Source organism: Haliotis asinina, chromosome 16 (assembly GCF_037392515.1).
Source record: "Haliotis asinina isolate JCU_RB_2024 chromosome 16, JCU_Hal_asi_v2, whole genome shotgun sequence".
In the NCBI taxonomy this organism is placed as follows: domain Eukaryota; kingdom Metazoa; phylum Mollusca; class Gastropoda; order Lepetellida; family Haliotidae; genus Haliotis; species Haliotis asinina.
In genome coordinates, this window is record NC_090295.1 from 36,902,521 (window position 1) to 36,919,894 (window position 17,374).

General features: G+C 38.0%; 1 protein-coding gene across 4 annotated transcripts in view; it reads right to left on the reverse strand.

Moving 5' to 3' along the window:
- Positions 1–4,409: 4,409 nt before the first annotated feature.
- LOC137268320 (short transient receptor potential channel 6-like) overlaps positions 4,410–17,374 on the reverse strand; it is a 48,234-nt gene continuing 35,269 nt past the window's right edge. For 2 of the 4 annotated variants that reach the window (XM_067802871.1, XM_067802872.1), the window contains 2 exons: positions 10,698–10,767; positions 4,410–5,872 (listed from right to left, as the gene is read on the reverse strand). In XM_067802871.1, coding sequence (XP_067658972.1) covers positions 5,427–5,872; positions 10,698–10,767 — 516 coding nt within the window. In that variant the 3' untranslated portion in view covers positions 4,410–5,426. Of the gene's footprint in view, positions 5,873–9,694; positions 9,760–10,697; positions 10,768–12,413; positions 12,501–17,374 lie in introns of those variants that run through there. The other 2 variants (XM_067802870.1, XM_067802873.1) reach the window with 2 other exon arrangements.

Below are 17,374 nucleotides of genomic sequence, written 5' to 3' on the forward strand. Positions count from 1 at the left end.
ATGGAATATTGCTGAGTGCAGCTTATAACTCCAACACTAAACCCATAAGGCACCATGAATTGTATACATTCTTTAACGAGTTAGGAACATTGAGTGCAGAATGATCCAAACCTGTTGCTTGAGTTAACAATGATGCGCTTTCACCATGCGTCGGTGCATATATTTGTGTATGATATAATTTATATATATGCCCATTTAAAAGTTTTATTGCAATACAAATGTTACTTCTATAACCTAAATGGGGCGATGCGTTAGCTTAGTGGTCAAATCTTTCGCTCGTCACGCAGAAAACCTTGGTTCGATTCCCCACATGGGTACAATCTGTGAAGCCTATTTCTGATGTCCCTCGCTGTGATAATGCTGGAATATTGCTAAGAGCGGCGTACAACTCGCACACTCACTTCTTCCTTGAACCTCTTGAAGCTCTCTTCTCCTTAATGCACACCATTGAGGGGATAACTTGATGATAATATTTTCCAACTGATATTTTTAAAAACTAAAACGATCACGATTTCTAAAAAGTTTAATTTTTTTCTAATTTGAAAAGAGAAGTATAAAGTAAAGTTCCGAGGGAATTTATGGCACTGAACTTTATCGACTTTATGATGAGATGTTGTGTTATTGCAGGAATATTGCTAAAAGTGGGATAAAACATCACGGACTTGCTGAAGACACTCCCTCAAGAAACGACATGTGAAGGTCCGGAGTAGAATAGGCCTTCAGTAACCCATGCTTGCCATAAAAGGCGACTATGCTTGTCGTAAAAGGTGGATAACGGGATCGGGTGGTCAGGCTCGCTGACTTGGTTGACACATGTCATAGGTTACCAGTTGCGCAGATCGATGCACATGTCGTTGATTACTGGATTGTCTGGTCCAGAGTCGATTATTTACAGACCGTCGCCATATGGTAAGAATATTGTCAAGCGTGGCGTAAAACTAAACATACCCACTCACTCAAGAAACATAACACAATGTCACAGTGTTTGTTTAACAGAACAGATTCACAACCACTAGATTTGAAAAGACCTTTTATTGCCGACGCAGTATGTGACCTAGTATACAGGAGTACCATAGCCAGCTACAAGTTCAATCTACTAGCTGCATGATAACTAATAACACATATGGGAAAATGCACATGATCAACCGCGATCTACAAAATTGAGAGATTAAATGGCTTTCATATTCAGAAACATCACCTGAAGATAGTCCAGCTTGTAAGTTGTTCAGACATTATGTACAGAAGACGACAGGATGATACCTTGCTCCTGGAAAACAATCTCGTTAATCCTGCACACATTATAATGACGGTTCGTGTGTCCAAGCTCTTGGATCTGTCGATAGAACGTTCTTATGGTTACAAGCCATCGTAACTGTAGAGTTTATCATAGGATTACGAATGACTTACTGATCTGTGGAACAGACTCCGGGACAGCCAAAGGCATAAAGCCTTTGTTCATGGCTGATTGCATTTTGTTCCGTGTCCCGTCATTGGTAACATGTGGTGGAAATGCTGACATTTTCTTTCTCGATCCATGTAATATTTCCTTTCCGGACACTGTATATTAAGCTAGACCTTACTCCTAAAATATATAGCCAGTTCGAAGATATAATTTTAAGATTGAAAAATGGTACTGTGATGTATAAGGTACCTAACCAAGGTTCAACGCAGGTATTGGACATTACTGGCATACGTATATATGCTATTTGTTTTGAATAACTATTTTAGAATAATGGACCCTTAAAGATCCGGGTTAGAATTGTCCTTCACCAGCCCGTGTTGTAAGAGGCGACAAACTGGATCGCTGGTCAGGCTGTCTCACTTGATTGGCACATGGTTCAATGGATTGTCTGGTCCTGACGCGATGATTTCCAAACAGTCGCTATATTAGCTTGAATATTGCTGACTACGGCTTTAAACAACAACCAAACCAAACTTAAAAGAGTGAGCAAATCCGACTCTATACAAACGTGTACTGATCAGCAGTCTTGGCTTACCAGTGTATGTAATAGGATGAGGAATCATGGGTTAGAAGTAATGTTCACTTATATATATGTACACGATCCCATCGGAAACAGACCAAACATGTTCCAGAGTAACACACACACGGTGATTAATGGTTAAACTTTGAACAATAAAGCTTGACAGTTGCATAGTCCATAACTGATAAAATCGATACAATCGCGATATAATCGATACATTTTTAGCAGTAAAGTTGTAAACAAGACCAGAGGATATATGAATAAACACGCTTCAAACTGAGTTCGTGTATGACGAAGATATTGACAAGACCACGGCAAGGTGTTCCAGTAATGTATCTGATTTAGAGAAGTACTGACCTTTGTAACTCTGTGAACATCAAATTAATTCGTTTAAATTTATCATTTTAATTAAACGAAACGTTAAAATATTTAATTTTGGTGTTATACTAAAATAACTATTAAATCGTATATTTGTATTTGATATCGATTTCTATCTTCAAACGTTCACTGGAGGTGAAATGTCAGGCAAAAGCAAGCAGTCATCAAAGCCCCGAGGGGGGTATCGTATGTTAAGGCACTGCGTACTGAAATGTGTGGTATAACGGCACAATTTGCCGATTTCCCCTGTGGATTTCCAGGGATGTAGGTACTCAGAGTATGGCAGTAACGGCACCAAAATGTTACAGTGGAACCAAGAAGATGACCTGCAAGCATATGCTTTTTCAGTTATTTAATAACATTGTTGTTTTTGTTGTTTTAAACATAGACTCCATATCGAAAGCGCATGTTGTTTAATGGTAACAAACCGTATTTTCATAAGATATAGACTCCATATCAAGAGATCCAGCTTTTTTGAGACCCGTCCTTTCACTATAAATGCCACTACATTTTACGAAATAGAATTTTGAAGATCACATGCTATGTTACAAAAGCAGACAAATACGCTGTATTTTTGTTATTGCATTGAATCTTGAATGAAACTTTAAATAGTATTATAAATAGGAATGACAAGTTTTTATGTAGGATCAACTTTTTGTGCAATAGCGACGTTTCGGTATAGATATTAAAACCGTTTCACTTCATGCGTGAAACGGTGTAAAAATCCATAGCGAATTGTCTCTATCGTTCAAAGGGGAGCTGATCATCCATAAAGACTTGTCATTCCTGTTACTTAGCATAGAAGACAGTTTTGCAAAAAATATGTAAATATATTAAACTATTCATATAAGTGCCAAAATGTTTTGTCCAGCCTTTTTTAGTGAATGAAAAGATGATGTATATTTCAATGGATGACCCTCTGCTATCTTGTATGCAATGTAAAATATTGACGAGGGGTATACATATCAAGTCTTTATTGAATAAAGAATCGAATCTATCGAATAAAGAATCGAATCTATTGAATAAAGAATCGAATCTATTGAATAAAGAATCGGATCTATTGAATAAAGAATCGAATCGACTTACAACTTTTGGATTCCACCTCAAACACTTCAGCGGAATATATAATGTAGTGGGTCCTTTCATATTGTTCAGTTTTGATCATTGCTATGCTTTCATTGCTATTAGTTTCAGGTTATTCGTAAATTTTCCTTCACTTATATTGGAATTCGACTCGGTAAGTGACAGGTAGGTAATCGAATGTTCGCATATCAATGCAGGCGCGGCGTGTTCCTTACCATACAGCCATTCTCTCCCGTGTACGCGTCATTTCATAACATCAAACAAATCATCTCTGTCAATCTTGTATTATGGCAGGCCATATAAAAGGCAATATAGAAATATTCTTGTTCCTCACCACCCCCGATCCAAATATTCTACCCGACCTGACCCGACCGAAAGATTTGTAAATTACTTTTTACACTAGAGAAAATGCAACTATAACCCTCAACATGTGCATGAATGTTTCATAGTTCTAAGTTGTGATTTTCTATCGGGGAAAAAGGTTAAATTTTCAAGGAAACCAAAGGGTTTGGGACATAATAAAAAGTGAAAATGAAATCCGCCCACTCGACCTGCTTTTTAGGTTTTGTTTTTTTTTGTTTTTCTTTTAAGATAAGAAACAAGAATATTTTTATGTGGATTTATAGATATTTTTAAAAACATACAAACTAAAATGACTAAATTTGGTGCCGTTCGAGCCCGAACCCTTTCTTGCTTTTTTTCTGGGATTAAACATTTAAGTATGAAACACATCAGGCATATCAGAATACTATCAGAACCAAAAATCATAATTGTTTCACACAATTTGAAAAATATATTTAGTTCAGCAAAAGTAGGGAATAGTCCATTTTGCGAGCACACCACTAACCAGTGCCACTGCATATCAGGAAAAGTAATATATATATTATCCATACAGATGCAACATTGAATGGAAATAAATTGTCCCAGTTTCACGTTGCCTCTTCAATATCTGTTTCCTCCTTGGTGTAATCATTTGCATAATTTGCATAAATCTTTTAAATCTCCTTCTTTTTTGGAATGGTAATAATAATTAATAATTAATATTTGACTTGAATTTTCGTCTGTCTAAGCAGTTCATTGTAGATTTCGTTATATGTCCAGCTACTCCAAACTTTATGGTTAGGTACTCTGAAACGTTTTTATGACAGCTTAAAATCACCTGGCATTGTGGCGTATCTTAAGGGGTTAGATATACATAAAATATGTATGACAATCATATTTTAAGACAACACAACACATATAGAATGTACAGTATTTGTGCATAAAGGTAAAGTTATTTTGATCATATAATCAACCAATAAACGTTATAACGTTTAAGAAAATGTGTTGAGAACATGTACTTGATATCCGTTTAAAGTCATATAGAAAAGCCTTTGGTGCAATGTTAACTGAATAACCCATTCATCATTTGTGTAGGTACACATTGGCTTACAATAAGAAATCCGTGAGAGAGCTACAAAAGTACCCGATATGTGAACACTTTGAACAGAAATAGTTACATACATTTTCATGTTACAATGCAAACGTAACGGGAATTCTGCCTTAACTTGTGTTGAAAATGTCCATAAAATGTGTACATGTTTCATAAATTGGTATCTCTCTTAGGTGTCCTTTGTTTGGCCAAGGACAGAGTAATTGGTTTGATGGTCTCTTGCGGACAAAAAACACCCTAAAGATGTAATGCAACTGAATGTCGACAAAACGTTCAAGAAGTCTTAACGACGAAAGGTTTCCCCTTAATCTTAGTAATTTACGTTTAAGACCTATGAACTACGTCAAAACTAAAATTTAGTCTACCCATGCGGAGAACCAAACTGTGCAAGTATTGTCTCAAAGAGCACTACTGTAATGAACTGTCAAATAAGACATTATCGGAAGAAAATTACATCCAGTCCCAAAACACTCTAGAATCAGATTTCTCGAAATAAATTCGTAACATCAGTCTACGGCTGTGTTATGTCCTGTAAAGTACAGCAACAGCATCTATTCATCGTGTCCAGTTCTGCGGGGTCTCTGTTGAGCTGCTGCTCGTCTAGCAGCTTCATCCGCAGCGTGTAGCGCTTCTAGATCCGCCACCCGATCAGCCACCCGTCTTCTGCTGTCGTCGAGTCGTCGCAGCACTTCCCGTAGTTGTTCTTCCCAGATTCGTATAACTTCAATTCTTTCTGCTTCCATCCGGGACAGAAGCTCCAGTTTGGCTTGATCCAGCATATGAACAAACCTGTCAACTTCCAGTTCCCGCTTTCGGCCTTCGTCCTTGATGAGGGTTGTGTGTTCCACCTGGAGCTTGACGATGTCGCTCTCGCCTTCCTGGACGTTGTTCACGTTGCTCTCAACGTTTGTGACGCGAGAATAGAGCTCCTCTATCTTCTTCTCGATCTTGGAAGTCACCCTTTCAATCAGTTTCCGCAACATATCCTCAGACGCATCTGAAAGAAACATGGCATTGCAGGTAAAGTCTCTTATCGAAGACTAATCACACTAACGTAAGTGCCATTAGTTAGTGTATTATACACACATATTTGATACACATGCATTATGGAAAGATTTTGTTAATAACAGAGAAATTCTGTCTTGAGCAAAGGTGTGTCTTATCTTATTAAGAAAATTATAATCTTATTGTCTTCTGAATTGGTACATTGATCAAATACTAATGCCAATTAATCCACTACACTATTTATCATTAAAATAATCATCATAATTCAGGTTTTAATTTCAATAATTTAGTCCGGTCTACCCAGTAAATGTTGTTTGAGTTGCTCCACTGTTCTTACACTTATGACGTCGACAGATACATGAAGGTAAAGTCATACTGATACAGGGCGGTACCAAGTTCAATATGATCACATGTCATCGGTTCGGTCATTGACAAAGCACAGTTTCAGCTGGTGACAATCACACAACTTCTACCAACGCATTCCTATGCTTCCTTATATCTGAGGGGATTAGGGTAGCATCGCCGTGAAGGCATTCGTACCGAAAGCTTCGTTTGCCCACATGGTTAAAGGTCTGAAACACATTTCCTGTGTTCCTGCCAGCACCGAAAAATACCCGGAATGCTGCTGAAATTGGCCGAAAATCATACTCACTCACTCGCTCAAAATGTCTCAAAAATGCAAGTTCATTGCCAATTTATTCTGTAATCAATACCAAGATTTACCTTCAGCCCTAAATATAACTATATAATAATAAATATAACTTAGTCTATAATAATAATAGTAACTATATTAGCTACAATCATGATACCATGCTTCAAGTTTAATTGAAATCAGTTACTTTAGCGCTATCAGCCGTATGACCCGAGCACACAGGACACGGTCCTATGCAGGTGCATATATATTCTTAAAAAAGTAGGGGAACTTAAACTTTGAAGTCTGGTAGAAAGGAAACCCACCGAGGATCGTTACTATGACATTCATCTTGTGTAGCAGCATCATTTCACGTTATCACCACACGCAAACACAATGCATGGGAAGCACGTGCACAATATGGGAGCCTCCTACACGTGCATGGGGTGTCATTATGAATCTTGACGTTTTTCAGGCCGGTAGATAAATCGCTGTCGACCATTTTTTCCGATAATTGTCTTGCATATGCGCATGGTCAGGGTTTTGTTAGGGTCAAATCACACACTACTGACTGAAAATTGTAAACCTGAAATTTTCATACTCCAGTCACCTAGCAAGGGGAATAACTGAACGAACAGCTTTGCTTTGAATGAAATCAATGTAGTGACGCATACTCAAAACATTCATTATTATTGCATCAACACTGATTCAATCCTTTATATCAACATTGATTCAATTTCATATATCTGCCAGTTTCGACAATCGTACCTTGAAAGCAAAGTTCCCCAACTTTATTTTAAGAGTATAATTGACCCAGACATTTGCTTGTGACTACCTGTGCTCTTAATACATTAAAAACTATGACATCTATTCAAATGGCTACAAGAAAAACATATCTGGGTTGAAGGCACGGCCATCCAGCATGGTAGTGATGGTATATTTGTATGCAAACAACCTTCCTTAATGAATGAAATGTGACCGTGACTGTGTATGACGTGGGTGTGCGCCTACAGTGAATTTAAGTGCATTGTTAAAACAGGCATGCATCCCGTCGGTTCTTCTCACAGGAAACCAGTGCATATATGTTTCAGATTTTTGCCCATGCCAATGATCTCAATCTCAAATGCGTTCCGTAACACAGTGTGTTGGTCTGGTGTTGACATGCTTCAGTTGTTCTCAGAATCATCCACACAACGCCCAATGCCATGTATATGAGGCGTGTTATTTTCTAAAGGTGCAGGTCTGTGAAACGTACTTTACAGATTTCCTTTACTGACTCATCATTTAACCTTTGGATGTCCTTGGTAGTCAGGGACATAACCGGTCCATGAATAAAACATGCTGTCCTGTATTGTGAGTGACAAAACGGCCAATATATATAACATAGGAACATTGTGAGACTCTTTTGGATGTCTTCGATAGTGAGGGAAAACAGGTGGTCCAAAAACATAACATCTAAAGGGAGGTAACTTTGTGTCACCATTACGAGAGACGAAAGCCCTAGGTGCAGGTGAATTTGTATGGCGATATGTGTGAACGGTGCTTAAAAGCCCCAAAATCTGGAATCGAACACGATCATGTGTTTCTGGCCTGCTCGGAGAATTCTAATTTGCATCCTTAATAAAACCTAAGGTGATTTGGAAACCGCGTGTAAGCTGTTTGCATTGTGTGTTCTGTAATGAATGGAGGTACATTTGTATTATGTTCATAATACACAAACACCTAAGTTGTTCAATCAACTGATTGTGTTGATGTGAATATAATTTGTTGAATAAGCTGTTACCTCGACAATGTTTGCTCGTTTTTATCTGATATCATGTGTACTATCAAGCATTGTATACGGCGGTGTCATTAACAGAATCTATATGTTCTTTGGAATCCTTGTAAATAGAAAACATACGGATTTATGATGTTAAATAAAACATGATTCACATATGACATATATGTATACACCGTATATACTTGACAACCAGTCACTCTCTAGAAATCTATGCTACTAACCCGATCATTATTGACAACATTAAATCAGGTGAGTGATCTCCCCTTCATCAACGGCTTTACCAAATTTAAACCATTTTGCATCCGTTATGACCGCCTAAACTGGCTGCGAAATTCAAACATTATGTATCAAAGGATACAAAAGAAAGCCCAAACGTTCCGAAACACGTCATTAAATGATTCACTGATCGAATGAAATCCAATGTAAAGGGAGGTTACTCTTCTGGCATATCGTGCATGGAAAGGCTTCAAGCGAAACTTGAACGATTGCGCGTTTGCTAGGCACTGTTTTGGCAAGCAATTAACCATTCGTCTCATTCCGAATATCTCGTGGAGTCTTCCGGGAGGGCACGAGTGGTTGTGAATGGGCAAGAAGCTGTGCATGTATATACCAAATACATACCAAATACCAAATGGATGTGCATATATTGTCCTCCGCATCTATGCACAGGCCTGGAATAAATGTGCATTAACATGCCCCTCAGGTAACGGTTCCACAAAGAGAGAAAGATGTGACCGCGTGGTATTGTCACCAATATTCATTAAGCGTTTCATGTAATCAGTGCTATTTTGTTCTTCCAGGTCACATTTGGACTTCAAAATATTTGAAAAAATCAAGACACACTTTCCATGAGTAATTTTGAGCACCCATGGCATTGATAAAAGTTAGCTGAACCTGTTTCAGTGTTTCTTGATCATTGTAGGGATGTCCATATATTTATACTATCACCTGTTTACAAAATACTCCACGTTGACACCAGTTACTAAGTAATTACGAGTAATTGTCTTGTGACAGTGTGATATCTAAATCAGATTCTTTATATTAATGCTTGTTGACTGTGTACAGTTAGTCATTGTTAGCTTAAACTACATTAACTGATAAATGGTTCCAGAAGAAGATACCTTAGGGGTGTCTTACACAAATTGATCCGGCCCTATAGACTGTTCTATGTCCTTGAAGCTACGATCATCTCAAGATCTGCCTGTACGCAAGTATACTTTTGGGTAGTCCAATCGGTATCATGGCCCCTTTTGATGCTTAAAAGAAATAACTCATACATGCGCACTAGTTTACTGAAATCGAATGGTCTTTTCGCTTTTTATTTGGTCAATGTCCTACATCTGTTGTCCTTCAATGCCATCAACAGTGCTAAAACACATCTTTCCCATCTTTGTGAAACCGTGTCTGGATGCTATTCCCCTAACTACTGTCTACCTCACTGGTTCTTCGACATACTAACCGTGTGGTGCTGGAAGTCAAATAATTGAAACGTCGATAATCAGGCAGAATAAAAAAATATATGTAAAATATGGCATCTTGTAAACGTAAACCAAGAAATCTTTACAGATGTAATCGAGAAAACCACAACCAGCATCAGACACAAGATAAGATTAATGAGCTAATGTACTGTTTTCTAAAATGTCTAAAATACCACAGTACTGCTTGACAAGTATCAGATGAGCCAGCACAGTGAACGCTTTTGTGACAAGCAGGCGGGGCAAGTAATCTGGACGAATACACAGATATACTGGCGATTAAGCATGTGCAAGACATGCTGACCGTGGCGTGAAATCAATACCGCTACAGTTTAACACATTTCTCGTAGAGCGATTTATTTCAACAAGACACCATCACGACACGATTCGAACGAGGAAAATGAACTTTTCAATACTTAGACGACAACCTATTTCCCTCTTGTTTCAAAGGAACGTTCTGGAGTGCGTTCCCATATATGCAAATTGGGGTCACTTGTCGGGTCGTGGCTCATCTAATACTTGTCAAGCAGTAGATTGTTCTGATGCAACAACCTATTTTCCAAACATGTTCAGATGCAAAATATGATGCCAACTTCTATGGTAAAATACGACATGTCAAACTGACCTTTGAAAGGTTTTGCCTGTCTTTACGGGCTTGTTATACAATTTCATTTCAAATGTGAATTTCATAATCAGAACACAACACAGGACATGTTTACAATTGATAATATTCAGAACATTCATATGACAAAACTAAACAATTCTAAAGAATAGCGTTGATACGGTTACGATGGAAAAATGAGAGAATGTAATATATCTATCTAAGAAAACTATGATAATCCCTTTAGTACATAAAAGATGAGTATGGATTCATTGGGACGTATTGGATTCTGATATGATGTTGTTGTGGATGTATTCGTTTCTGACTCACCGTCGTCCCCTTCACTTCTCTGTCTCTCAACCTCTCTGGTGTAGCGCCTGATTAGGATACAGTACAGGTCCTGTGGAATAAGGAACCTATGAAATAACGTGGACCAAATACTGACACACTTCTCTCAAAATGTCATGCTTAAATTCCATTTATCATTCAGCTAATAGAAAACTGAAAGGGGTATATTTCTTTATCAATGCATATACACGTGTAAGGATAATGTGAGCCAGGAAGAGTGACTAAACGAACACCATATCGTCTTTTTTTCATTGTTATCACATTGTGGTTTAACTTCCAATCAGCGTCTGATTGTTTACTTCTCTACAGCTAGTTAAACTTATATCCAGAACAGTTTACAACTTTTGAAGCTAACAACTTTCAAGTTTTTTTTCTATCAAGACAGGTGCAGGTGGAACCTATGGATTACTGGAGTTTAATGATCACGAAGTACTTTAGATAAACTGAGACGTCCCCACCATTATTCCAGTGGACATATGTGCAAATAGGGGTCATGTGTCAGGTCGTTGCTCATCTAATACTTGTCAGGCAGTAGATTGTTCTGATGCAACAACCCATTTACCAAACAATTTCAGATGCAAAATATGATGCCAACGTCTATGGTAAAATACGATATGCCAATCTGACCTTTGAAAGGTTTTAATATCCACATTATTCTGGATCGGTTTTCTTTAATACTGACACGTTTCTCAAAGTTACACATTTTATTGAATTGCAAACGTGCAAATCAAGGCCACGTGTGTGTAACAAGTAATCACGCCATCAAGCATTTTCCTTATGGTTAACAGGTAGTGTAAACGTGTTAACATCATGCAGAAAACAGAAATCAAGTATTTTCTTAAATTTGAAAATAAAATCAGAATTACATGGTGCACTTTTTCAAAGCTATCTCTGTGTTTTCCTCCTCAAATTATTATGAGAATATTTCAAAATATCATTTTCAATATCTGTTAAAGATAAAACCAGTTGGAAAAAGACGGGAATTTTCAGTTTCACACTTTCAAATGTAAACAAACTTCCAAAGATAAGATTCAATGGAAAATCCCAGTGGCGGTGTATAGTTTGGTGTTTTACGTCAATGAAACGAGTTAAGGGAGTGAGGTATTTTACCCTGCTTTTAGCATATTCCAGCCGTATCAGGGTCGGGGCACCAGAAATGGTCCTAACACACTGTGCCAATTTGGCATTCCAAACTGGGTCTTCTGCTTGACAAGCGAACGCTTTAATTATTATTATTAATTATTTTTCAACGAAATTCCCCTCCGACGTTAATATATTGCAATGAAATGCCAACGGCACTTTGATAGATTTTATATATTACCTCTTCATTTTTCAAATGCTGAGGGAACAGAAATATATGTTCAGTTGTGCACCTGTATCACAACATGTCAATGCATTTTCATAACAAACGACGATTGTCCATATGTTTCCAAACCATTCCTGACAAACGTGGTAAAAACTAGTGAAGCAAATAATTATGTCGTTAACCTAACACATGTTTTGCTTTTCATCATCGAAATAATATGATTAATCAGTCATGACATGTTTATAGAAAACACATTTACTAATATAATGTACTTTAATGTAACATTGATGTCCATTTTATTCCATCACTCATGTATTGGATTGTATTTCACAACTACGTACTGCGTGACGTCAAATGGCTCATATTGTGGCAACGCCTCTTTCCATTCTTACCTGTCTATTATGTTTCTCCATGGAGCTGACCGAACATTCGCTTTTTGTATCACTTTTGTCGATATTGGATAACTCAAGGTCACTTGTCTGAAAGGTTATAAGACATGCAACAGGGGCAAAAGTGAAGGAACCATTCACCATATGCAATAATAGTATATATCATTCACCATCTGCAATAATATTATATATCATTCGCTATCTGCAGTGGTATTATATACCATTCACCACCTGCTATAATTTTATATATCATTCACCATCTGCAATAACATCTTTCACCATATGCAAAATAAAAATAGCATCATTCAACCACATGCAATAATGGTACAATCAGTCACCTCGTGCAATAATACAGTTATAACTCACCATATGCAATGATAGAATATCAAACACCAAAAACAACAATATTACAGTCATTCACATAAGCAAAATAGACTGTCGGTCAAAACAAATATACATCGATGAAAGATGGTGAAACAGACAAGAGTATTCGATAGTGATGTATTTCATACGGGTAACACAGTTGTATTTTCGATCTTAGGCTTGTCCTGTTTTCGCGAAATACGTTTTGTTAACATTGATAATTTTTTCACTCGTGTTACTTTGAAGTGTATATTTTATTTGCCCGACAGCATTATCATACATTCTCGTGGTGCAATGAAAATAGTTTATCATTCATGGCATGCAAGACATAACTGTAGCTACAAACACAGAACATTGTGTCTCATATCTCTCACAGTAGGATTTATTTTATACCGAAACATCGTACAAAACATATCTTACGTATCCAATGAATGTTTTGCCCCTGCAATAAACACCTGTGATCTTTGACTTGAACCTAGGCTACAATAAACCGCCGTGATCATTGACTTGATGCTAGGCGACAATAAACATGCGTATTCTGTGACTTGAAGCTTGACTACAATAAACATGCGTATTCTGTGACTTGAAGCTAGACTACAATAAACATGCGTATTCTGTGACTTGAAGCTAGACTACAATAAACATGCGTATTCTGTGACTTGAAGCTTGACTACAATAAAGACCCATAATCTTTGACTAGAAGTTAGGCTGCGATAAACACACGAATTCTTCGACTTGAAGCTAGACTACAATAAAGACCCGTAATCTTTGACTAGAAGTTAGGCTGCGATAAACACACGAATTCTTCGACTTGAAGCTAGACTACAATAAACATGCGAAATCTTTGACTTGAAGCTATGCTACAAGAAACAATGGTAATATTTTCTTGAAGCGTCTCAAGAAAAACACGCGTATTCTTTGGCATGAATCAGTGCTTCAATAAACACAGTAATTTTTGACCTGAAGTTAAGCTGTAAAAAATCTCCAAAACTACCGCATCCTTGAAGTTATCCTACATCAACACATATAATCTTTAAAGCTACACTGGAAATTAGATAAAAGAATTGACGTACTCTTTGATTTGGAACTAGGATATAAAAAAAATCAAAACTACAAGCGTACACATTGAATTGGAGCAAAGCTACAGTCAAAACAAGCAGTCGCTGGCCTAAGTCTAGGGTAAAACACATCAGTACTCTATGACTTCAAGCTAGACTAGAGCAGTATATCTTCTATTCTAACTGATTCAGTCTGCCACATGTTAATGAATTAACGGTGCATAATATTCCTGTCACAACAAAGAGTCATTCACACATTGATTCAGAAATATGTCACAACCATAATCCCAGTCACGCAACATCAGGGAGTACAATCAGTGGGTTTACAAATGAATAAACAAAATACATAGAGGCACTGCATTCATCAACTCACTGTTGTCCCTATATAACAGCCGGCGGAAGACCAATCGGAATCTGAGCAGCACCATGGTGGAGAGCTTTTGACTAATTGATCTGTTTAACGTGCGGCGCCGTTGTGGCGGTATGGAATCCCAATGAAATACAGACAACGAACCAAGTTGACAGACTGTGGTAGTAATGTATGGGTAACACTGTTCACTGTTACATGCTAAAAGTGTTACAAATAGCGGCATGATATTGTTTTTTATCATATTACTTTCCCATGGGGCGTTTTCACTGTGATAATTGTCACAGCAAATGTCTTCAAATGACACGCGTCTTTCACACACGAGTTTCGCATCACGAGCAGACGGGTTTATGTGTATGGTTTATTTGAACACCATGTGCATCACTCTTCTTAAAATACTAGCTGTTTATTGCCATTGCCCACCCGAAATACCACAATATATCTATGGCGTCCACCCACAATACCAGACGTGCACCTTCATCGCCCACTTCTCGTACTGCGTCTATATCGTTTCGACCACCAGACGCACAACAAACCGATGTTTTCGTGTATGCCCGACAGACTGTAAAGCTCTATATTAGCTTATTGATGGCTTGCCCAACGTTTTCGGCTGGAATCATGTGTAAGCCCAGGCTATTTTTCATAATGGTAGCTACGCCCCTGACAGCATTACCGGCATTCTATCAATATCCACCCCCCACCTCCTCCCACAATACAAACACTGCATCTATATACATATAGTCCCCCCCACAATACCAGCACTGCATCTAGATAGTGCCTGCCACAATACCAGCATTGTATCTACATAGCCCCTTGGACAATACCAGTATTGCATCCATATAGTCCCTGACAGAATACCAGCACTGCATGCATATAGTGCCTCCAACAATACCAGTGCTGCATCTATATAGCCCTTCCCACAATACCAGCACTTATCTATAATATACCTGCCACAATACCATCACTGCATCTATAATGTCCCTCCCACAATACCAGCACTGCATCTATATGGTCCCTCCCACAATACCAACGATGTATCAACATCGCCCCTCCTACAATACCAGCGTTAAATCTATAGCCCCTTGGACAATACCAACACTGCGTCTACACAGTCCCTCCCACAATACCAGCACTGAATCTATACAGTCCCTCCCACAATACCAGCACTGCATCTATATGGTCCCTCCCACAATACCAACGATGTATCAACATCGCCCCTCCTACAATACCAGCATTAAATCTATATTCCCGTCTCGCAATATCAGCACAACTCCTGTCCCACAAAAGCGGGATAACATCTACAGCACCAATCTCTTAATTAGAGCACTCTGCCAGTATATCCCTGCCCACGCCTCTATGTAAACACACACGACAACACCTCGCCACACTACAACATCTCACGCAAACGTTATTGCAGGCGACAGGTGTCGCCAAGTACCACAGTCGCCTACTATCAATCAAAAGGAATCAATCAGTTTCGTCAAACTGACAAAGTCTTCTTCACAACTAAATCGATTTACTCTCATCTCACTTGAACAGCAAACACAAAACCACTTTTATCCCCATATATCTAAATTATTGATTCGGCCTATCAAAGCATAGCTATTGTTCAAAATTCGATCAGATTGCGATACTTTTAGCAGAACCCCGAGCCCGGATATGTATCACATACATTTCAATATCCAGTTGTTGACGCAACTCAAGTCCAGAAATTGAAAATAAATATGATGGACTGCTCAATAGTTTCGGAAGTTGTGCATAGTTTCACTAGACGAACGCTGCCATGTCATCTAATTAGTTTCACAACAACTTCTAGCATCAGGCACATCACATTATTGTTTGATCCAAATCAGTTACAGCCATAATGAATTCATTTCAATCATTTTGGAAGTATAATGTATCAAATTCCATAATTAGTTGTAAAGTCATAAGACTTTACATAAAAGAGGAAATTTCTTTATCATTTCGTCAAATTCTAGTCATTCTACATTAAAAGTTGTTGTTCCAAAGTTCCACCAAAATATACACACGAAGAAACGTCATCAGCGTGGATCCAGCAAATGTCTCAAACATCAAGCATGATCCGTAATACAATGAGTGGATGACAAGGTACATGAATCAAGAGTATCGCGACTATGCAATTTCTCCCAAACTCCCCCCCAAAAATCCTAACTCATCTTATAGTCCGTTTGGCACAAAAGCGGACCGATGAATTGCAGTCAAGCTCGAAAATTAATAAACATAACATACTCAATGAAACGCTGATCATAATCAGAACATCATACCAACTCTGTGAAGATTTTACAGAATATTTTCCTTAACATAAAAAATTGTTTAACAAACTATCATTAAAATACTGACACAGTTCACTATTTGTTACGAGGGAGGAGTGCAGAGAAAGGGACAGCCAGGTGTGCGAGAAAGCATGGAGACAGTACAGCACAGGTTAATGAATAAATAAATTTCTCGGCACTTGTGGACGTACTTCTCGAACACCTGGCTGTGCCTTTCCCTGCACTCCTCCCTCGTAAGAAACAGTGAACGTGAGCAATATTTGAATGATAGTTTATTAACCAGCTTTTTCATTATTAGGCCACAAATTCTGCAAAAACCTCATAGTGTCGACGGTACGATGTTTTCGTTATGATCAACGTTTCATTGAGTATGTTAATGCTCATTATTCGATTTCGAGTTCAGTTACAATTCATTTGACAAACGGACAAAAGTTTCATACGTTTATTCAACACAACAAATTGGTGAGATGAAATTCACGTTTTCATGCTATTATTATTATAGGATATTTATGGGTCCACAGCTGGGTGGACGGGACAGATTGAGTTACAAGACATTTTGGCCACATTGAACGGAAGCGTCATCTCAAGATGACGTGAACAAGCACCTGTAAGCTGCTGGTCTTTAAGTGCAAGTTCAGGGAGACAGCAATTGGAAAACAAGTTATCAGTTGTCACATATTGTGCTCCCTCCTTGCAAATATGTCTCTTTATGCAATCGGAATATCTGCTCAGAATACTGGATTGGCAAAAGAAAGCAAGGAGTTTCGCCAAGAAGTAAAGGAATGATCTAATATCATTAATCAATAGTGCAAACATTGTTCTTTCTCTGATCGACCACCGGGCTAGAAATATAACAAGGGAACAAGTTCGTATGTTGAACGT